The sequence below is a fragment of the Thalassophryne amazonica genome, chromosome 15 (assembly GCF_902500255.1).
Source record: "Thalassophryne amazonica chromosome 15, fThaAma1.1, whole genome shotgun sequence".
In the NCBI taxonomy this organism is placed as follows: domain Eukaryota; kingdom Metazoa; phylum Chordata; class Actinopteri; order Batrachoidiformes; family Batrachoididae; genus Thalassophryne; species Thalassophryne amazonica.
In genome coordinates this window covers 95,138,987-95,162,880 of record NC_047117.1, presented here as the reverse complement: position 1 = coordinate 95,162,880, position 23,894 = coordinate 95,138,987, and the positions used below count along the sequence as shown (strand labels likewise).

Below are 23,894 nucleotides of genomic sequence, written 5' to 3'. Positions count from 1 at the left end.
TCCCAAGTGTACATGTTAAGGTCATGTTAAGGTTACCAATGAAGTTGTGTGAGCCGTTATCAGTAGATTTCTTTTTGGGAAACTAGTTCATGAGTGGACATTAATCATTTATGAAGATGCCACACTGTTTATATAACAGCCAGACAGGTAGCTAACATAAACATTCGAAGGCCTAATTTATCCTCTGTAAATTATGACGTACTACTCTCCTATTTTTTTTCTTTTCTTCCTTTCTCTTCTTTCTTTTCTGGCTTCCTGACAGATAACTATGCTTCATGATTGCTGAAGTTTTATATTTTGCCGGTGTCCCACATCCTGTCAAGATGAGCTCCATTGCGGAACTGCACTGTGCACGCGCATGGACTTTACATCTCATCTGTCAAGTTGAGCTACGTCACCTGGCTGGCTACTGTGGGAGGGGCCCCCTAGAGGGGGATTGTGATAACAGTGTTGCTGCACTTTCCTGCATTGACACTCACAAGACCTAAAGGGGCGCTCATGCAGTTTGTTGTCTGGGGGCCCCAGGCCAGGTCGGGCCGAGACAATTGATTGGTTTGCTTGCCTTGTTGCAACGGGCCTGCACCTGTGGTTAGAGTGTGTTCTGTGTTCTGCATGTGATAACATGCTGAGATGTGCAAAGTGCATATCAAAGTGTCTCGGGCCCTTTGTTGTTTTCCCATCAGGACCCCTGTGTTGTTAATGGGCGTGGTGGGGCTGTTCTATAAAGGCTGTGTGTTGTTTGAATGGAAAAAATGACACGCCATTGCGTTGTCAAAATGGGAAATTGTTGCTCCCTCTTTCATCCATTGCAGTCTTATACACCCTGTGGGACACGCATGGGCGTGGAAGGACAGGTTGAAGCTTGTACCCCAGAAGAACATTCTGATCAAGATCAGAATCTTTTTTTTTTTAATACCTCCCTGGTGATGAAACTTGCCCATCTCAGTCACGTGACCTGATGTGGACTCTGAGTTCTTGTCTCGGGAGTAAAATCGGACCCAGAACACAATGACACTGATGCAGCTGGAGTCAGGAAACATTTATAACTAAAGATCACAATTAAAACAATTAAAAACATCATGCAGGGTTTTTTGTTTTTTTTTCAAACAAACACACACAAACAAATAAATAAAATCACAGCAAACTTAAAGCACGCCGGGGGTTCGAGTCCGTGCGCGTCACTTGGCGTACACGGAGCTGTAGGCGCTGTCCACTTTGGGGCAGAAGCGCTTCGTGTGCGCTTTGGCGCCGGTTGCGCCGCACAGTGGACACACGTAGTGGCGCAGGTAGGGACACAGGATGTCCCCGTCCTTGTCCTTCAGCCAGTGGGAGCTGAACACAGCCTCCGACTCCCCGTTATGTTTGCAGAAGCTGCAGAACATCCGTGGCGCGGCCGCCGCGGGGCTCCTCCTGCGCTCTTTGGCTCTGCGGGGGCCCCCCGCTCTCAGCCCGGGCCCCGAGTGCGGCTTTGAGCTCAGCGCGCCCCACGGGTCATCGAGAGGGCGCTGATGAGCAAAACAACCCGTCATTTTCGGATCAGCGGGGAGATATGGCGCAGAGTTTGCGTCGACAGTATGAATGCGCAGAGAACCGAGAGCAGCGCACAGATGTTCAGGTTCGGAGCGCGGAGGAGGAGGAGGAGGAGGAGGAGAGCCCGCGGCGGGGCTCCCACCCACAATCTCTTTCATAATGTCCGACAGGCCCATGTAGTCCCGCCAGGGCTGGAAGCTGGTTCCGTCCGAGTCCATGAGTCGCAGCAGACGCTGGGAAAGTCCGCAAAACAAACCGCTCATCCTGGCACAAAGTCTGCGACTGTTCGGGCGCAGCGAGTGCGCTCACTTTTGATTGGTAATTACCTACAAGCTGTAAAGTCGCCGACCAATCACAGAACACCTGCAGCACGTGCATAGCGCTGTCACTCATCCTCTCACGCACATGCACGCGCGCTTCTTCCACGTTTAAACCGTTTACAAAGAAAAGTGTTTTCAGACTGAGACCAGAACCAAAGATCCAGATGAATCCAGAAAATCATCTCAACCTTTCATCACTGCCATGAAAAAAAACTTCAAATATATAACAGAGAATCACGAAATTTAATGACGAGATTATGGAGGTTTATCTCGTTAGAATAAAAAACGTGTAAATCTTACAAATTCAGTTTAAATAAGTCCCCCAAACCTTCCCCCCAGCCGCTGAGCAAAGTACACTGATGACAGCAGTCAGGAAGAAACCTGAAGAAGAACAGACAGCGGGGTGACCATCTGCTCTGACAACATTGTAACGCAATGTTAAAATACCTTCAGCAACATCAGCTCAGTCTTGCAGTTGTTTAATTGGTATCCCAGTGCAAAGTATATATATATATATATATATATATAAATTATAGATTTATTGTTGTTTACATTAATTATTAAGATCGTATTCTCTTACATACAATTTGTACATGTTCAATAAAGCCCCTATCAATCAATCAATCATAAACAATATCTATGTTTTAATGGCATCTGCAGGAGGGCGTGCACGTGAGCATACATGAGCTTTTGTCAATGGCGGAAGTTAGCTTGTGATGCACGTCGGTGAAATGTCTTGTGAATGACTCCAGAGGTGTTTTCAGTTTTACAAGAGTTTATTTCTCACTAACTTTTACATCATAGATGACAAAGAGGTTATATTTACACACAAATAAAACAGAGTTTGCAGTCAGCTACCAGCCTGTGATGTCATGGTGCTGCTCTACTCTGATTGGCTGTCACACCCACCCCTCAAAAAAACAAAAATAAAAACACCAACAACAACAGAACAGATTGAAATAGAATGTAACTTTTAAACCTCTTAAAATATGTCCAGGGGCCTGTACTACAAAGCGGGGTTAACTTATTCAGATGTAACCCAGGGTCAACCTCTTAAACCGGGGTTGACAAAACCTGGTTTCCTCAAGTGCTGTTAATCGGTACTACGACGCTGAATAAGATGTTGATTTGTTGAACCTGTGTTAACCTAATTGGAGTTTGTAAAAGGGGCGGGTTGCAGCGCACATCATTTTTCAATGATGGCGCGGTCACCTTACTTTACCGAAGAAGAATCCACGATTATTATGCAGAGCTACGAGGAATTTAAATTAATGTTAAGGGGGAAATCGAACACATCGTCTGCCAATAAAGCAAGACAGGCTTATTGGCAACATATTGCTGATCGGGTAAATGCGTACGTACAATTCAATTGTTCTCCAAATCTGTTACAGATGATTAACCTGTGGAATGTCTAATATGTGTTAAAAAATGACCCTCTTTCATTAATTACGCCCAGATGCAACACGATTCAGAAGTGGGCATAGGCCTACTAATAAATGTTAGGTTAATTTAATGTTTCCTAAATAGGCTACCTTGACTGTATGATTGCTATTCCTAATCCTGTCAATATGTCAGATGCAATAGCAGCAGGTGAAGATGAAATATAAAAACATCCTTCAGAACGGTAGGTTTATATTCAGAGCTTGATAAGCCCCACTTTGCCTAATTAATGGACATGCATTAGACCTATTTTGATATTAGTAATTACCCGCGATTGCATAAAACCCTTCTTTGATTTGCATTGTGGATAAATGACCAGGGAAAACGACAAATGCATCCAACAGTTTACATAGAACAAGTACTACTTTGCGAATCATACGACATACAGTATTCTTGCTCAGATATTCAGCATCACCGATGGAATACATAAATTGTCCACTGGCAAAATAGGCACAAGGCACGTTATCTGCTCGATCCTCGGGGCATTGCTACACTGTAAAAAATGACCTTTGTACAGGAAAACGCTGGCAGCTGTGGTTACCAGGGAATTCCTGTAAAACATACAGCAGCACAGTAGATAACATTACAGACATAATATGTATATGGATTTACAGTGAATGAACCACGGCTGACTCACATTAAAGGAACTTAAATCTACAAACAAGAGCTCTTTTTTTGTACATTTAACTGATGTATTTTTTACAGGAATTCCCTGGTAACCACAGCTGCCAGTGTTTTCCTGTAAAAACAACAGTCTTTTTTTACAGTGTACGATGGGTGATGTTACAGACGTCTGGCCCGATCAGCTGACAAAGATGACGAATTCCCTCGGCTGAGAATCTATATCTTTCATAGAGAATATCGTCTGGGTATGTCAGCGGATTCTGGCGGTCTTTAAAAACCCTCGCCCTGCATAGAGAGCCCCTCACAATATCAAACGGATCATCCAGGTAGGCCGGCATTGTCTTCAAAGTGATTGAAGGTGGATGGGCGGTACTTATAAAGGGAGTGGTTAAGAGAAAACTTCAAGCTAACCTAGAACATAACCTGCTCGGAGCAGGTTTGGCACACAGCATAAATTGCCATGGCAGCATACCTCGATCAAAACCTATCCACCTTTCGTAGTACGGGTTAACCGGGAAGTTACTCCACACGTCATCAACTTACTCCCGAAGTTACCCTGATAAGCCAGTAACCCCACTTCGTAGTACAGGCCCCTGGTGTCCAACGTGTGTGTCCCAAGAATGTTCCCTGTGAATTTGAAGACTGGCAGTAAGAGGACTGGACGTATGCAGAAACACAGACAGACAGACAGATGGACAGACAGACAGACGGATGGATGGATGGATAGACGGATGGATGCAAAGTCTTCACAATACTCAGGTAAAAATAAAAATTTAATTAAAAAAGCACTAGGCTGGTCAAACACACAGAAACAGAAATATTACAGCTTAGCATCCAGACAGAGTCCATGACTGTAACGAGGGACAGACCAAAAGACAAATGAGGAGAAGAGTTCCAGTGAAACTTATGAGTCAGTCAGGTGGTTTTATTATTTTTTTCTCGGCCATCAAAATATGGCCATTGGGTATTGTGAAGGCGTCTGTCCATCTGTCCGTCTGCCTGTCTGTGCTCAGAATACACTGTTTTTGGAACCTGAGAACACCTCTGGAGTCATTTACAAGACATTTCACTGACGCGCATCACGCGCCGTCAAAGCTGACTTCTGCTCTTGTCAAAAGCTCATGAAGATTCATTAAGGTATGTCTTCTATCATTCATTCCAATTCTAAGGTAGAACTCTACTAGTGTACACTGAATTATATCTAGCTATCTAATAAAAGAAGGGGTGAGTGGAGCCACGAAGGTGCCTGGTCTTGAGAACCAGGGATGGTAGGTGCATGCACACACACACGCCCTCCTGCAGACGCTGTGAAAACGTAAATACAATATTGTTTAGGATTGATTTTATTCTGCAACATTGATATGAACATCCAGAGGTGAACGTATCAATGAAACACTTCTTTCTACTGTGTCCTTGTGAAATTATCACATGATCAAATAGAGGGGCTGATTGAACAAGTCCAAACTGTAACCAAGACAACGGGACCTTAATCATTAACGTAAATACACACTGCACATTATAAAGAAGACAGACTGCCGAGGGTTTTTTAGTGCGGTGGCTTAGTGGTTAACACTGTTACCTCACAGCAAGAAGGTCATGGGAACAATTCCCACCTGTGTCCTTTCTGTGTGGAGTTTGCATGTTTGTGTGGGTTCCATCCAGCTTCCTCCCACATCCAAAGACACGCAGGTTAGATGGACTGGAGACTTTAAACTGTCCGTAGGTGTGACTGTGCTTGTCTATGTGTGACCCTCTGACAGACTGGTGTCCTGTCCAGGGTGAACCCGCCTCTCACCCTGTGACTGATGGGATTGGCTCCAGGCCCCACGACCCTGAGCCTGAGTGAGCGGTTGAAGATGAGTGAGTGAGTATGTCCACCTCCTGTTGGATGAATGTTGGACGTTGTGAGTGAAAGGTGGAGAACATGCGATGATTTTCTACAAGACTTTTGTCACATAAGATGGATCAAAGCCTTCCTCAGCACCACACAGTAAAAACCAGAAAAATAAACTCATCTTTGACTTTAAACTGACACTGTCACACCGAACTGACACTTAAACCTTCAATAACACTATGTAACAAATTGTTATTTTAGTTTAGTTCCTGGGTACACAGTGTGTTTTCTTAACCTGTTATGCCTTAAATAAATAGAAAATAGCTGTTATTCCACAGAAACTTTGCTTCTGTGATCAGGACAATGATATTTTGAAATCTGTCTGTTTTCAAGAATATTCTCGATTCGCCTTCACTACTACTGAGTAGTCTTCTAGAATATTCTATAACTGCTAGAACTGTCCAGAATTTTCTAGAAATTTCAAGAAACTTTTAGAACTTTCTAGAACATAAAAAAAAAAAAAAAAATCAAAGTTTGTGCTGAATGTAGTCATTTTTCCATAGACTTTAGACATAAGCAGTCGAAATATAACAGAAGCCAGGAACAAAAATTGTTACATAGTGTAATTTACAGACTTTGTCCAAAGTGATGTTTGCTGCCCCCTGGTGGTTGTGAGGTGTCCAGTCTAACATAAATCCAAACTGATTCTTTTAATTTAAAACATAACAGTATCATGTCATTTTAAAGACACGCTGGACTTTATTGAGTTAAAAGGATTAAAAACACAAACAGGTTAAAATGAGCGGTCCTGTGGGGAGCGCAGCATCGTGTCCATGTCCTGAGTGTCCAGCTGTCCAACTCTGTCTCAGAAACAAACAGTTAAGAAGAGATGGAGAAATGTTCAATAGCCATTGTGACACGATCTTTATTGATTACTGGGTAAAGTGTGGATCATTTAATGATCAAATACAGCTAGCCTCTAGGGTGGCGCGGTGGCTTAGTGGTTAGCACTGTTACCTCACAGCAAGAAGGTATGCTGCTCGCAGGATTGTGTCCCACCTGGTCTTTTCTGTGTGGAGTTTGCATGTTCTGGCCGTGTTCCCATGGGTTTCCCCCAACGTCCAAAGACGTGTGGGTCAGTGAAGTGGTGACTTTAAGTTCTCTTAAGGTGTGAATGTGTGTGTCTGTGTCTACATGTGGACCTGTGGCCGACTTGCTGTCCTGTCCAGGATTCAGATTCTGACAACTTTATTGATCCCTAAATGGGCAATTCATTTTACACCCAATGACCTCAGACAAATATACAGCAATTAATCCACAATTATTACTAGTTGAACGTAATAATGGCATCAGAATTAAAACAACCGCACATATACCTTTCATTTGTTTATGTACACTAAACTTTGAAACAGTCCATTATCCAAATTGAGGAAATGTAAGAGTGTGTGTGTGTGTGTGTGTGGGGGGGGGCGGCGGCACAGCAACACATGTTCGTGCCAGGGGCTTGGGGGGGAACAGGGAGCTGTCACAGCTAAAGCTGCGCCGCGCCCCGGAGGGGGAAGTGAGTGGCGTGAACAGGGGCCGGGATGGGGATGGGATAGGAAAACAAAGGAGGGGTAGGGGGTGGTGGGACCCCCCATGACTCCTGATTCGAGGAAGCAGGTATACAACATGAGTGACCTCTGACATACTCAAATGACTCTTTGAAATTTCACCATGAAAGTTTCTGCAAAATCATCTAGTGCACCACATGACCACAAAGACAGGTCATCACATAAGCTCCACCCTCCTCTGTGGGCTGGGTGAGGTATCAAATAGGGTCCTGACATACCTACAGCTCAGCTGCAGCGCAGCGTACAGCTCCGGCGTGCTCGGGCTTCGGAGTCCACTTCCTCCACACAAATCTGGAATCCTGTTGGTCGGCACGTCACTGTGTGACGGCGTCACTGGATGGTACAAAAGTGGCATCAGATACACACACACACACACACACACACTGTGATTCTCAGACAGTTTATTCACACAACCTGCATAATTTCTACTCACCGACAGCCAGACTTTGAGTTCCTTCTTTAGGTGTCGACGGACTCTCACAGAAGTAACATCGCTTCAGCAGACACGCCCTCTGCTGTTCAAAGTCACACCTCTGCACACACACGCGCACACACACCTCTTCCATTTCAATTTGTTTTCATTTAGCACCAAATCACAACAGAGTTGCCTCAAAGAGCTTCACACAGGTAAGGTCTAACCTTACCAACCCCTAGAGCAACAGCGGTAAGAAAAAACTCCCTCTGAAGAAGAAACCTCAAGCAGACCAGACTCAAAGGGGTGACCCTCTGCTTGGGCCATGATACAGATACAAATTACAGAACAATTCACAAAACAAATATACAGGAAATGCTGTTGGTGCACAGGACAGGAGGGTTTCAGAAACAGACACCACACCCATCTCTGGATGGAGCTGCACCTTAAACAGAAAGAAAAAACAGAATCAGGTATCAGAAAGACAAGAAATACTGTATAATTTGTCAGCATTAACAAGAAAAACAGGAAATACTAAGGTGATCACTGACCACTAGCCCTAAACTTCACTAACAGACCCAGAATTTAGATAAAGTTGAGGCCGCGGACGCTCCAATTACTAATAAATGAATTAAAAGAGTAAAAAGTGTCAAACAAAACTGTACCAGTATGCTAGCCATATGAAAGGGAAAATAAGTGCATCTTAAGTCTGGACTTGAAAGTCTCCACAGAATCTGACTGTTTTATTGATGCAGGGAGATCATTCCACAGAACAGGGGCACGATAAGAGAAAGATCTGTGACCCACAGACTTCTTATTCACCTTAGGGACACAAAGTAGTCCTGCACCCTGAGAACGCAAAGCCCGGGCCGGTACGTAAGGTTTAATTAGGTCAGCTAGGTAGGGAGGTGCCAGTCTGTGAACAATTTTATAGGTTAATAGCAGAACCTTAAAATCTGATCTCACTGGGACAGGAAGCCAGTGAAGAGACGCCTAAATGGGTGTAATGTGGTCAAACTTTCTGCTTCCTGTCAAAAGTCTGGCTGCAGCATTTTGAACCAATTGGAGACCCCTAATGCTAGACTGCAGTAAACCAGAAAATAGAACATTGCAGTAGTCCAATCTAGAAGAGACAAACACATGGATCAGGGTCTCAGCATCAGCCATAGACAGGATGGGACGAATCTTCACTATATTTCGCAGGTAGAAGAAAGCAGTCCTAGTAATATTTCTAATGTGGAGGTCAGGATCAAAAATTACCCCAAGGTTCCTCACTTTGTCAGTGTGATGTATGACACACGAGCCTAGGCTGAGCGTTAACTGGTCAAATTGATGCTGATGTCTCAATGGACCAAGAACCATCATTCAGTCTTATCAGAGTTTAAAAGTAGGAAGTTTCTAGATCTCACTGCTGCAAGGCAATCTTCTAAGGATTTTATGTGAATGAGATTACCAGCAGTTATCGGCATGTATAACTGAGTATCATCAGCATAGCAGTGAAAGGTAATCCAAAACGCCGCAATATGTGCCCAAGGGGGGCTATATAAAGGGAGAAAAGCAGGGGGCCTAAGACAGACCCCTGTGGAACCCCAAATTTCATGTCACTAAGGTTAGAGGTAGTGTTACTGTATAAAACACAGTAAGAACGACTGGTCAAGTATGACATCAGCCATGCAAGGGCACTCCCAGTAATCTTAAACTGATTTTCCAGACTATCGAGTAGAATATGATGATCCACTGTATCAAATGCAGCACTGAGATCTAACAGCAGCAGTTATCTGCACACTTCAAAATCCTGTAAAAATGCATTTAAATTCACTTTGTGGTGTAAACGCAACCAAAAAAAGACCGTCAGAGTCAATGCTGGAACCAGCAAAAAACAAAGCCTGCTGCACTCAGGTGGGTGGAGCTTACTTGATGCTGGTCAGCCTGCAGACTTGTTGGAATGCGCATCATTATATGACCATTTGGTGACAGGGTTGCTAAGGGCGTTGCTAAGGAAGTGACATCACACTCCCAGCTTCAATCATCAGACCTGAGCCAGGTGGGAGCATGTGGGCGGTCCCAGCAGCAGAGTAAGCGGGGTTCGGAACCTGAAAGGTACCTGCTGTCGGTTGTCCTCTCACCTCGCGGCTGAGCCGAATGGCAGCCTCAGTGAAGGCCCGCCTCTCGCTGTCAAAAGTCCGCCTCTGACTTTCCAGCTGCGCCCAGCTGACCTGAAGACGTTCCCACTCCTCTAAAAAGTAGGAATCGGTGAGTTCCGAGAGGATGGGTGGGGCGAGGCTGTCCTACGGAAAAAGGACGGTGTTTGGCGGCGAGCCGATGGATGGTTTCGGTGTTCGTGTCCTAACAGTCGTACCTGCAGCATTTGCTGTTGTAGTTTTACAAGCTGTTGACTTTCACTCAGTTCTTGTTCGAGATGAGCGAGGATCTTATCGTGGTTGGTACCACCAGCAGGCGGAGCTAAAACAAAGACCAGAAAGATGGTGGTCACATGATCAGGCTGGAAATGCCAGGAACCCAAAGCTGGCCTGTACTCAGACAGGAACCGGACCGGGATTGAGGTTTACCTTCAGAAAGAACATCCTGTAGTTTCCTCTGCACCTTCATCCAGCTCTGAACCACGCCTCCCGTCACATGGTCACCGAGCTCCGCCTCCACGTGATCCAGCCTACTCATTGCACGAGCGTCCTGGCCACCGGTCTCCACGCCGAGCAGCGTCTGAAAGGTTCGACATGAAACATGAACAGGTGAAGTGAGGGAGCTGGCTCTTGTGCTCGGCGTCCTTACCTGCTCCATGTCCACTCTGAGCGCGTGAAGGAGCGTTGTGAGTCCGTGACGCAGCTTCATGGCCTCCCTCAACTCGGCTTCTCGCCGCTCCAGCATCACACGCAGCAGCACCTCCTCCCACCTGCGAGGCCGCACAGCCGCTGAGGGCGGAGCCATGACAAACACAGGAATGTGCACAATCCTGACTTACTGTGTGGCACACCTGCACGATGTCATCGTTTCTTGCTGTCCTCGCTCGCCAGGCGGTGGAAGGTTCAGCACCTCGAAGTCTGGAGAGAGAAACAATAAAAGCTTCAGAACACCTGCAGATGGATGAGGAGGCAAAAACCCCAGCGAGGACACCTGCACCCACGCCAGGCTCCACCCCCACCTGCGTCTGAATCGATGAATGAGTTTACAAAAAAAAAACAAAAAAAAAAAACAAAGAAACCCAAACGGGACAGAGCTGGTTTAGTCTCAGTGCTCAAGGACACAGCCAGCGGTACCCGAGTGCGGTCCCGAGTCTCACATGGGTCTCGGTTCTGGATCCCGTCAGCGAGCTGGAGCAGTCGTTCCTTCAGCCTGCTGCACTGCTGCTCTCTGCGGCTCAATTCTGCCTCCTGCTGGTTACAGCGCAGCTGCAGACGGACACACTGAAACACACCAACGCTCGCGTCAAGACCGTTACATTTTGACGCTTTACACTCCATCATCATTGCTGCGCTTTACTTTTCCCTGTTCACATTTCAGCGCCTCCTGAAGTCTGGCAGCGTGCCGCTCTGTCTCCTTCAGCCGCTCTGTCTCCTTCAGCCACTCCTACAAAATAAAACATTATTTTTCCAAACAAACAATCAAAATCTCTTGTCATGTGACACGCACCACCAGCGAGTCCACGCCATGCCTTTGGCTCTCTCCACACACCCACCAGGAAGCGTTGTGTCTGAGCTCAGGGTTACTGGGGTCTGCAGGTCAAAGGAAGAATGAAGGAAGCAGAATGAAGCTGTCAAGAATATCCACTGTTTGGAGTGTGTCAGGTCAAAGGTCACATAGTTACCTGTGTCCTTGTCATGTCCTCCTGCTGTCCTCTGAGTGCTGCGTTCACACCACATCATGTCCACGGGGACAAAGAGCCGTTTCTGCAGTTTGGTGACTCTTCAGAATCAGCAGGTGAAAACGCCTCTGCTCATCACCAGCAGGAAGTGTCAAAATAAAAGCACCCAGACTTTTTAAATCTACAGCTTCCTGTCTTCCATCAAAATTAAATATTTCTTATTCCTGTTACAAAAATTAAGATTTTTTTCAGAAATGGCTGAAAAAAAATTAGTTTAACGGCCATAATTAACAAAAACAAAAAAAATAAAATAAAATAAATAAATAATTTTAAATGAAATTACAAAAATGTTCACAGCTTGAGGCTGAGATTAAAAACAAAAGCAAATAACCTATAAATACTTAAAAAACAAAAAGTTTGAGGGAAACAACACAGAAATCCAGCTAGTGAAGAGGAATTCATTTTATAAAAGGATTAAAAAGAAGGTTTTAATCAATGTAAACATGATTCCAGTGTGACAAACAAACATGGGAATGACATCATTAAAGACACACGTGGTTCGATTATGCTTCATCATGGCACTTGAACTTGAACTTATTTATTTGGCACACAAACTCATCAATAACAAAAACTGATATACAAGACAATTCCACAGTGACACGTGTGACCAAAAAGGGGGTGAGCAGAAGCAAAGCTTATAAACGCCCACCACGTATATATATACATACATATATACACATTACCAACCCCCAGAGCGAGCACACAGGCAACAGTGATAAGGAAAAACTTCCTCTGATGTATTGAGGAAGAAACCTCAAGCAGACCAGACTCTAAGGGGTGACCCTCTGCTTGGGCCAAGCTACAAACACATTTAACAACACAAATTCAAATCCCAGTATCATAAACTTATCTAGTGAACATCGTGTCTTCGTCTACATACATATTTACATACATATACAGTATACATGTATACACACACCAACATACACCTACACATACATAATTACACACACACACACACACATATATATATATATATATATATATATATATGTATGTATACACGCATACATATATACATACACATATACATACATGCACATACACAAATGAAGGTTACTGAACTGCAGTCGGCCCAGAGTGCTATACAGTGAGGAGCCGGGGGTTGTCTGTGCCCACACAGGTGCTGACCACGCTGGGCTTCCTGGCAACAGGGGGAGCTGGCTGATCGGTCAGGAGTGTGCCAGTCAACCTTGAGCCGAGCCACCGAATCATCCGAATGTCATCCAGGTACATCACATTCCAGTGCAATTTGCAGCAAGAGCCTGTTTACCGACTGTAATCTGAGCTACTGACTACACACATGTTGCTATAAAGGCGCCATCACATGATCTGTCTGTCCGTCCATCTGTCTGTCTGTGCTCAGCATAAGTCCAGTCCTGTTACTGCCGGACTCTTGAAATTCACAGGAAAAGTTCTTGGTACACAGACCTTGGACAAGTTCAGAGATGGCTACCTTTGGTGTATTTTAAGAAGTTAAAATGTCACATTCCGTTTTGTGTTTGAGTGACACAGGTGACAGCCAATCAGAGGAGAGCTGCACTGTGACATCAGTCGCTGCTCTCTTCAAAACAATTTCGTTTTGTGTTTAGAAACATGTTTGTCACATATTATGTAAAAGCTAGCAAGAAATAAACACTTCTAAAACTGAAAACCCTGTTTTTGGAACCTAATAACACTTTTGGAGTGATTTATAATTCATTTAGCTGATGTTAGCATGCGTGCTAACTTCCTATGGAGTTAAAAACTACAGTTTACACAACTTCTGCTCTTGTCAAAAGCTCATGTACACACAAATGCAAGGCCTCCTGCAGACGCCGTCAAAACACAAATATTATGATTGATAGATTTATTATTATTATTTATTGAACATGTACAAATTGTACATAAGACAATAGGATTAATAATTAATTAAACAAATCAAATCTATTTTATTTATATAGCGCCAAATCACAACAAACAGTTGCCCCAAGGCGCTTTATATTGTAAGGCAAAAGCCATACAATAATTATGTAAAACCCCAACGGTCAAAACGACCCCCTGTGAGCAAGCACTTGGTTACAGTGGGAAGGAAAAACTCCCTTTTAACAGGAAGAAACCTCCAGCAGAACCAGGCTCAGGGAGGGGCAGTCTTCTGCTGGGACTGGTTGGGGCTGAGGGAGAGAACCAGGAAAAAGACATGCTGTGGAGGGGAGCAGAGATCGATCACTAATGATTAAATGCAGAGTGGTGCATACAGAGCAAAAAGAGAAAGAAACACTCAGTGCATCATGGGAACCCCCCAGCAGTCTACGTCTATAGCAGCATAACTAAGGGATGGTTCAGGGTCACCTGATCCAGCCCTAACTATAAGCTTTAGCAAAAAGGAAAGTTTTAAGCCTAATCTTAAAAGTAGAGAGGGTGTCTGTCTCCCTGATCTGAATTGGGAGCTGGTTCCACAGGAGAGGAGCCTGAAAGCTGAAGGCTCTGCCTCCCATTCTACTCTTACAAACCCTAGGAACTACAAGTAAGCCTGCAGTCTGAGAGCGAAGCGCTCTATTGGGGTGATATGGTACTACGAGGTCCCTAAGATAAGATGGGACCTGATTATTCAAAACCTTATAAGTAAGAAGAAGAATTTTAAATTCTATTCTAGAATTAACAGGAAGCCAATGAAGAGAGGCCAATATGGGTGAGATATGCTCTCTCCTTCTAGTCCCTGTCAGTACTCTAGCTGCAGCATTTTGAATTAACTGAAGGCTTTTCAGGGAACTTTTAGGACAACCTGATAATAATGAATTACAATAGTCCAGCCTAGAGGAAATAAATGCATGAATTAGCTTTTCAGCATCACTCTGAAACAAGACCTTTCTAATTTTAGAGATATTGCACAAATGCAAAAAAGCAGTCCTACATATTTGTTTAATATGCGCATTGAATGACATATCCTGATCAAAAATGACTCCAAGATTTCTCACAGTATTACTAGAGGTCAGGGTAATGCCATCCAGAGGAAGGATCTAGTTAGACACCATGATTCTAAGAATTGTGGGGCCAAGTACAATAACTTCAATTTTATCTGAGTTTAAAAGCAGGAAATTAGAGGTCATCCATGTCTTTATGTCTGTAAGACATTCTTGCAGTTTAACTAATTGGTGTGTGTCCTCTGGCTTCATGGATAGATAAAGCTGGGTATCATCTGCATAACAATGAAAGTTTAAGCAATGCTGTCTAAGGGAAGCATGTATAAAGTGAATTAAATTGGTCCTAGCACAGAACCTTGTGGAACTCCATAATTAACCTTAGTCTGTGAAGAAGACTCCCCATTTACATGAACAAATTGTAATCTATTAGATAAATATGATTCAAACCATTGCAGCGCAGTGCCTTTAATACCTATGGCATGCTCTAATCTCTGTAATAAAATTTTATGGTCAACAGTATCAAAAGCTGCACTGAGGTCTAACAGGACGAGCACAGAGATGAGTCCACTGTCTGAGGCCATAAGAAGATCATTTGTAACCTTCACTAATGCTGTTTCTGTACTATGATGAATTCTAAAACCTGACAAACTCTTCAAATAGACCATTCCTCTGCAGATGATCAGTTAGCTGTTATGTGTCGGACACAGCTCGGAGAACCGACCAGCGTTTGAAGGACCCAGTATGAAATAAGCAGAGCACAGTACAAAGGCTAACTGAATTTAATACATAACAGTGATACAAAAATAACAGAAAGTGCGGTCTGGCGTGGTGCGCTCCCAGCAGCGCTAACGGTCCGGAGCCAGAAGCTGTTCGGACCCAAGGACCCCGCCGACACCCCCCAGGTGGCCGCAACAAACCGAGTCTGTGAAAGAAGGAACCATTATGTGAGTCCACACTCTACACACAGAGAGAACACTTAAAGGTGTACAAACAGCAAACACTTCCTGGCTTGATTACTAATCAGCTTCCCAACCTGCAGGCATGGAACATCCAGTTCACAAAACTCCACTGCAGTGGAAGCCGATACATGACTAACATACAGCTCAATATAATAAAGGTGTGAGGGACACCACATTTACTGACTGTATAAATGTTAGTCACAAAATCTAACGTACCTCAGGAAGTGTGCTGACGAGCGTGAGACCTCACCCCCTCCTCTTTCACAGACCGTGCATCAAACCCTGGACGTTCTCTGCAGCCACTGATGATGAGATGGCTCCCGAGACGACGATCTCACCCGTCTGGTCACAAGGTTGAGTCTCTGGCAAATAAACACTGTATACTCCAGTCTTAAATGCCACCATGTTCCAATCCATATAGATGCACCTCAGCTGTGAGTCCTGACGAGCCGCAGGTGATCAGGGTGAGGTCCTGATAACCTCAGCAACACAGCCACTCAGTCCCAAATGCAAGCCACCTGGAAGGAAAAACAAAAGACAGAAACAAAAAGGCAGCCAGGCCCCCCAGCCATACAACATTAGCTGTTTTACAACTACCCTTTCAAGAATTTTTGAGAGAAAAGGAAGGTTGGAGATTGGCCTATAATTAGCTAAGATAGCTGGGTCAAGTGATGGCTTTTTAAGTAATGGTTTAATTACTGCCACCTTAAAAGCCTGTGGTACATAGCCAACTAATAAAGATAGATTGATCATATTTAAGATCGAAGCATTAAATAATGGTAGGGCTTCCTTGAGCAGCCTGGTAGGAATGGGGTCTAATAGACATGTTGATGGTTTGGAGGAAGTAACTAATGAAAATAACTCAGACAGAACAATCAGAGAGAAAGAATCTAACCAAATACCGGCATCACTGAAAGCAGCCAAAGATAACGATACGTCTTTGGGATGGTTATGAGTAATTTTTTCTGTAATAGTTAAAATTTTATTTGCAAAGAAAGTCATGAAGTCATTACTAGTTAAAGTTAAAGGAATACTCGGCTCAATAGAGCTCTGACTCTTTGTCAGCCTGGCTACAGTGCTGAAAAGAAACCTGGGGTTGTTCTTATTTTCTTCAATTAGTGATGAATAGTAAGATGTCCTAGCTTTACGGAGGGCTTTTTTATAGAGCAACAGACTCTTTTTCCAGGCTAAGTGAAGATCTTCTAAATTAGTGATACGCCATTTCCTCTCCAATGTACGGGTTATCTGCTTTAAGCTGCGAGTTTGTGAGTTATACCACAGAGTCAGGCACTTCTGATTTAAGGCTCTCTTTTTCAGAGGAGCTACAGCATCCAAAGTCGTGCTCAATGAGGATGTAAAACTATTGACGAGATAATCTATCTCACTCACAGAGTTTAGGTAGCTACTCTGCACTGTGTTGGTATATGGCATTGAAGAACATAACAAAGAAGGAATCATATCCTTAAACCTAGTTACAGCACTTTCAGAAAGACTTCTACTGTAATGAAACTTATTCCCCACTGCTGGGTAGTCCATTAAAGTAAATGTAAATGTTATTAAGAAATGATCAGACAGAAGGGGGTTTTCAGGGAATACTGTTAAGTCTTCAATTTCCATACCATAAGTCAGAACAAGATCTAAAGCATGGTTAAAGTGGTGGGTGGACTCATTTACATTTTGAGCGAAGCCACCTGAGTCTAATAATAGATAGTCATACAAACACACAGATAAAACAAAAATAAGATACATAAAATACATAGAAGTAAAGGAAGAAGTAAAATAAGACCTAGTAAAATAACTAAAACGTAACATAAGATCTAATAAAATTAAATAAAACAGAAGTAAAGCAGTTCAGGTTTTATCTGTGGAGTGGTCACTTTTTTGAGTTCATTATGGCGACGGCATTTGGTATAAAAGATTGTTTTCCCCCCTCCTGTCTGCATATATAGTGATGGTAAATGCCACACTGGCAGAACCATTTATGAACATTAATACACATATATATATTAATACAGACAATGCAGGAATGTCTGCGTCAGGTGCGCGCAACAGGGGGCAGAGAGGAGGTGAGAACGCAGCCTGCAGGTTCTCTGCACAGAGGAGTCAGAGTGCACAGTTTGGCTGCAGACAGACTGTGCACTCTGACTTCTCTTCTACTTGTTGTTGAGCTGAGTTGCAGGGCTGCGCTCTGAGTTCTGTTATAGTTTATCTTTCCTCCTTTGACTGCGTGATGCGCGCGTGCGTGAACAAACCGTTCTTGAGCAAATGTGGAGATGTCTGGAGTTCTACTCGATGTTGACATGTCATGTTAAAGTAATCATCGAAGTGCTCACACAGGAAGATGAACTTTTGCTCACATGGAGCGTGTGAGAGTGTAGACTATGTTTTTGCTAAGACCATGTTTTTGCTAAGCACAGATGTACATTTTAATTAACAGTCCAGCCTTGAGCAGAGAGCAGTGTGACCTGCACACCAGCTCAGGGTTGATGCTGGAGGCATAAAGCCATAACAATTTTCATATCGATGTGAGAACAGACTTTGAGTCGCCACTGTGTTTTTGTATATTGTCTCTTCCATATGTCTGTATGCAATTTTATTTCAATAAATACAGGAGGCAAGTGGGCAGGACCCTTCAGAGCTGACGGGACGGTCGGTGACGAGGGTCACGTCCGTTTGCTCTCTCCTGATTCAGGAAAAGAAATTCAGTGTCTCCTGCGTGATTATTGTCTGTGTTAATTGAGTTGTTCTCCTTTTCAGGTTTAACTCTGACATTTCATGGTCCTTCGGAGCCAGATGCCAATAGACCGGAGAATCGTCAGCCCGTGACGGACCCCGTTGGAGACCACCGCCGGGATTATATCCAGCTGAGAGACCCTTTCCGGGAATGGGACTCCTCCCTGATGGGTCGGCGCTTACCGGGGTGAAGGCATTCAAATTTCAGCGGCAGAGTTTGATCGCGGGTGAGACCTGTTTTTCTTATGTGAACGTGTGTGACTGAGAGTCACTGCGGAAAAAAAACCCCGTAATGTCTTTTAGGTTCATCTCTTGACTAAAATGTTGCAAGGTGTAAGGTGCGAGGTAAAAGTCAGGCTGTAAAGCATTAAATTCTACTTTCTGAGAGAGAAAGGGAAAAATCAGGTGGCACAGCGGTTAGAGACCATCTGTTACGGAGCCATGCGCTCGCGCTCCATTCCTGCTGTGTCAGACACCTGATGTGAGCTGTCGGCTCCATGTTGAGCCAACAGCGGTTTACAATTGGGAACAAAAATATGCAAGAGACAACTAAAGACCACTTTCGGTCCGGTAAAAGCACGTAAAAACTGTACAGTGTCGGGTTGGTGAAACCTTTGGTGGGCGGGCCGCAAAATTCTGGGATAAATCGTTCCCTTAATATTATCCACAGGAAATATTAATAAAGCGGTTGGAGCAGAAACGTGATAACAGCTGAAGTGCAGCGGGGTGAATGTGTTTGTGTGAATGTGTATGTATGTCTGAGAGCATGCACAACTGAATTGTGGGTTGGCCTGACATCTGTCTAACCAACAGACCTAAACAAAGCCACCCACTGCGAAGTAAGTTGTAAACACTCTATACGCACCACACCTGTTTGCAAGCCTATGAGTCTGGAAAGAAGCATTAAGCAAGGTCACCCACCTCTCAGAGGTCAAAGTGGTGACACTTTTCAGGCTGATCGGCGACCAAACAGTGAAAAAAGAACAACAACCTGTTCGTTTAGATCTCCCTATGAGATAACCCCACGAACAGCTAAAATGGGAAGTTGTTCTCACAATCAACATGACACACAGCCACAGTCTAATGATTTTAGGTACAGTAGTGTTCAGAATAATAGTAGTGTGGCATTCAGTCAGTGAGTTGGTCAATTTTGTGGAACAAACAGGTGTGAATCAGGTGTCCCCTATTTAAGGATGAAGCCAGCACCTGTTGAACATGCTTTTCTCTTTGAAAGCCTGAGGAAAATGGGACGTTCAAGACATTGTTCAGAAGAACAGCGTAGTTTGATTAAAAAGTTGATTGGAGAGGGGAAAACTTATACGCAGGTGCAACAAATTATAGGCTGTTCATCTACAATGATCTCCAATGCTTTAAAATGGACAAAAAAAAAAACAGAGACGTGTGGAAGAAAACGGAAAACAACCATCAAAATGGATAGAAGAATAACCAGAATGGCAAAGGCTCAGCCATTGATCAGCTCCAGGATGATCAAAGACAATCTGGAGTTACCTGTAAGTGCTGTGACAGTTAGAAGACGCCTGTGTGAAGCTAATTTATTTGCAAGAATCCCCCGCAAAGTCCCTCTGTTAAATAAAAGACGTGCAGAAGAGGTTACAATTTGCCAAAGAACACATCAACTGGCCTAAAGAGAAATGGAGGAATATTTTGTGGACTGATGAGAGTAAAATTGTTCTTTTTGGGTCCAAGGGCCGCAGACAGTTTGTGAGACGACCCCCAAACTCTGAATTCAAGCCACAGTTCACAGTGAAGACAGTGAAGCATGGTGGTGCAAGCATCATGATATGGGCATGTTTCTCCTACTATGGTGTTGGGCCTATATATCACATACCAGGTATCATGGATCAGTTTGGATATGTCAAAATACTTGAAGAGGTCATGTTGCCTTATGCTGAAGAGGACATGCCCTTGAAATGGGTGTTTCAACAAGACAATGATCCCAAGCACACTAGTAAATGAGCAAAATCTTGGTTCCAAACCAACAAAATTAATGCCTCGCAGATGTGAAGAAATCATGAAAAACTGTGGTTATACAACTAAATACTAGTTTAGTGATTCACAGGATTGATAAAAAAGCAGTTTGAACATAATAGTTTTGAGTTTGTAGCGTCAACAGCAGATGCTACTATTATTGTGAACACCCCCTTTTCTACTTTTTTTTTTTTACTAATAGCCCAATTTCATAGCCTTAAGAGTGTGCAGATAGCACTACTATTATTCTGAACACTACTGTATGCAAAACATTACTGCAGAGCATGTTTAATTTGTGCAAAACATAACCCGAAGGGGAATGGGAGACCAAGACGAGGGAAATTTCCAACACCTCAATACCCGTTTCAAATAATCCACATGGATTTTATTGAATTAAACCAATGTGAAGGGAAAAAATACTGCTTAATACTGATTGATGCATATAGTAAGTGGGTAGAGGTGTTCCCTGTTAAACATGCAGATGCTCTGACAGTTGCAAAGATTCTTTGTAGAGATATAATCCCAAGACTCTACAATCTACAGCAGGCCATGGAGCAGGTGATTAGAGACCCTGCAAGGCTTATGACAAATGAGGATGTGGAATCCTGTTATGTGTCGGATGCAGCCCGGAGAACCGGCCAGCGTTTGAAGGACCCAGTATAAAATAAGCAGAGCACGGTACAAAGGATAACAGAGTTTAATGAACATAACAGTGCTGTGAAAAATATAAAAGTGCACGGTCTGGCGTGGTGGATTGCGGTGCGCTCCCAGCAGCGCTAACGGTCCGGAGCCAGAACTGGTTCGGACCCAAGGACCCCGCCGACACCCCCCAGGTGGCCGCGACAAACCGAGTCTGTGAAAGAAGGAATCATTATGTGAGTCCACACTCAACACACAGAGAGAACGCTCAAAGGTGTACAAACAGCAAACACTTCCTGGCTTAATTACTAATCAGCTTCCCACCCTGCAGGCATGGAACATCCAGTTCACAAAACTCCACAGCAGTGGAAGCTGATTAAACGACTACATACAGCTCAATATAATAAGGTGTGAGGGACACCATATTTACTGACTGTATAAATGTTAGTCACAAAATCTAACGTACCTCAGGAAGTGTGCTGACGAGCGTGAGACCTCACCCCCTCCTCTTTCACCGACCATGCATCAAACCTGGACGTTCTCTGCATCCACTGATGATGAGATGGCTCTCGAGACGACGATCTCACCCGTCTGGTCACAAGGTCGAGTCTCTGGCAAATACACACTGTGTACTCCAGTCTTAAATGCCACCATGTTCCAATCCATGTAGATGCACCACAGCTGTGAGTCCTGACGAGCCGCAGGTGATCAGGGTGAGGTCCTGATAAACTCAGCTACACAGCCACTCAGTCCCAAATGCAAGCCACCTGGAAGGAAAAACAAAAGACAGAAACAAAAAGGCAGCCAGGCCCCCCAGCCATACAACAGTACCCCACCCTCACGGGAAGCCTCCCGGCGACCACACAAACCTGGCCCAGGAGAAACACCCCCCTCCAGGGACCATGGCTGGAAACCGTATCCGCATTCATCTTCCAACAGAATCTTCATCTACAGAACGGTAGATGTCTTCTCCTCTGGCTGCATCTTTGCCCTTGTTTCTATCAGTCAATTAGCACAGGTGTGGCCAGGAGTTCTTGAACCTGTGCGGTCAGCCTTTGTCCAACCATGTTCACAGTCTGATTAGTCATAAAACAAAAAAGACAAACACAAACAACCAAACCCCCCCCCCCCCCAGAGGACCGTTCCATCAAACCCCGGGAAGGGGAGAAAAGAAAAACAACCCAAACTTAAGCTTGCAAATAAAACTGCTAACACCCCCCCCCCCCCCAACGACATGTAGGGACCAACACCCCCCAGAGGACATCCCGCCAGCTCCAGGAGTAATAACCACAGCCGAGGTCCCTCTGGGATCCAACGTCACCCACGGGGACTCCCAGCGCCTCCCAGAGGACCATTCCATCAACCCCAGGAGACGCCTGCCCTCATGACCAACGGACCCAGCCCCGACCGTCTATGGCTAGATGGACCCACAGCCCTTTCCCCCCCAGAGGACACCACAGTCAAATGCTGAGGGCGGAAACTGGGGGGAAAAACAAAAGGAGAAAAAAAAACATACAAACAAAACAACCCCAACCCCACCCCCTTGGCGCAGTGGAAACTGGAAGCACGTCCAGTGTCACCAACCGTGACTATACCCCAGAAGCCAACCGGGAGGAGTGGAACAGCGGTTATGGCAGACGGCACAAACCGGCGCCACTCCTCCGACTTCTAAACCAGCCACCAGCTGCGGGTATATCCCACTGCCCCAAACCTCAGCCACGCCGATGGCAGACGGCTCAAAGGCGTGCTGAAGCCGGAGGTGGAACAGGGAAACAACAAACAAAAACACCCCCCCCCCCCCCCCCCGGTGCAGAGGTTACCCGGGAAACACCCAGCATAACCAAACTGCACCACTCCAGCATCGCCGACACTACGGCTCACACGGCTGGAGCCAGAGGAGAAGAGAGGGAACAAAAGAAAACCCCCCAAACCCCCCCCCCCTCCCGGGTGCAGAGGTTACCTGGGAAACGCCCAGCATAACCAAACTGCACCACTCCAGCAACACCGACTCTACGACTCACCTGGCTGGAGTCAGAGGAGAAGAGAGGGCATAACAAAAAACAAAACAAAAAAAAAGAAAAAAACAACCCAATTACCCCCCCATGACCCCCCAGGGGACCGTCCCATCAAACCCTGGGAGGTGAAACTGAAAGAAATAAAAAGAAAGACTAACAGACTAACATAAGGTTGCTTGGGTCCTTTTTTTTTTTTTTTTTTTTTTTTTTACAGAACTGCAGGGTCATGACCCCAGACACTAAATAGTGTACAAATAAAAACCCCACACAAAAAACAACTCAAAAAACACCCACACAAAATGAACACACACAAAACTAATAAGTGATTTATACCGTCAAGCTCAAACAAATGGAACACACCTGTTCCAACTTAAGAGCTTGACGGTAATGTGACTCAGTCACCAAAAGAGGGAGCCAAAGTGCTAAAAATGAAAAACCCCCTTTGGTGACAGAAAATAATTCATGCTGCTTTTCCTGTGAGCAGCACACAACCAAAAATGTGATTCAACTAAATAACACCGGAGCTGACACAACAGACGCAGTAGTTATCTTCATCCGGGGAAACGGGGCTACAACTGTCACACGGGAAGCACAGCGACCCGTGCCACAGAGCTCCGCCGTGCGCGTGCACCCATTACAGACACACTCTTGCAGCTCCCGTTTAAACCTCTTATCCGGTCGGAGCGTGACGCGAAGCCGTCGCCAGTCACACTCCACCACGACCCTCGGATAAGGCACAAACACAGGAACACGGCTGCATGAGCGCTCAAATCAGTATTCAGTAATGGGTTCTCCAACGCGCACCATCCGGGCGGAGAGCACCCGCAACTTATCCGGATAACTTCTGAACGTCTGCTGCCGCCTTCCCGGCGCGTTACCGTCTCTGCTACCGCTGGGTCCGTGATGTTTGGCCAGAGACTACTGTTATGTGTCGGACGCAGCCCGGAGAGCCGACCAGCGTTTGAAGGACCCAGTATAAAATAAGCAGAGCACGGTACAAAGG

At 44.8% G+C, this 23,894-nt stretch overlaps 2 protein-coding genes across 2 annotated transcripts; both read right to left on the bottom strand.

Annotated features, from left to right (window-relative positions):
- Positions 1-1,086: 1,086 nt before the first annotated feature.
- Positions 1,087-1,914, bottom strand: nanos3 (nanos homolog 3). Its single transcript, XM_034188441.1, has one exon. It carries the CDS (start codon positions 1,791-1,793, stop codon positions 1,179-1,181), a length of 615 nt encoding a protein of 204 aa, XP_034044332.1. The 5' UTR covers positions 1,794-1,914; the 3' UTR covers positions 1,087-1,178.
- A 4,568-nt stretch (positions 1,915-6,482) lies between these two features.
- On the bottom strand, positions 6,483-11,265 carry si:ch211-286b5.4 (afadin- and alpha-actinin-binding protein). Its single transcript, XM_034189151.1, has 7 exons — positions 11,072-11,265; positions 10,564-10,832; positions 10,344-10,494; positions 10,133-10,236; positions 9,900-10,061; positions 7,580-7,894; positions 6,483-6,608 (listed from the first exon to the last, which is right to left on the bottom strand). Exons 2-6 carry the CDS (start codon positions 10,717-10,719, stop codon positions 7,787-7,789), a joined length of 681 nt encoding a protein of 226 aa, XP_034045042.1. The 5' UTR covers positions 10,720-10,832; positions 11,072-11,265; the 3' UTR covers positions 6,483-6,608; positions 7,580-7,786.
- Positions 11,266-23,894: the final 12,629 nt, after the last annotated feature.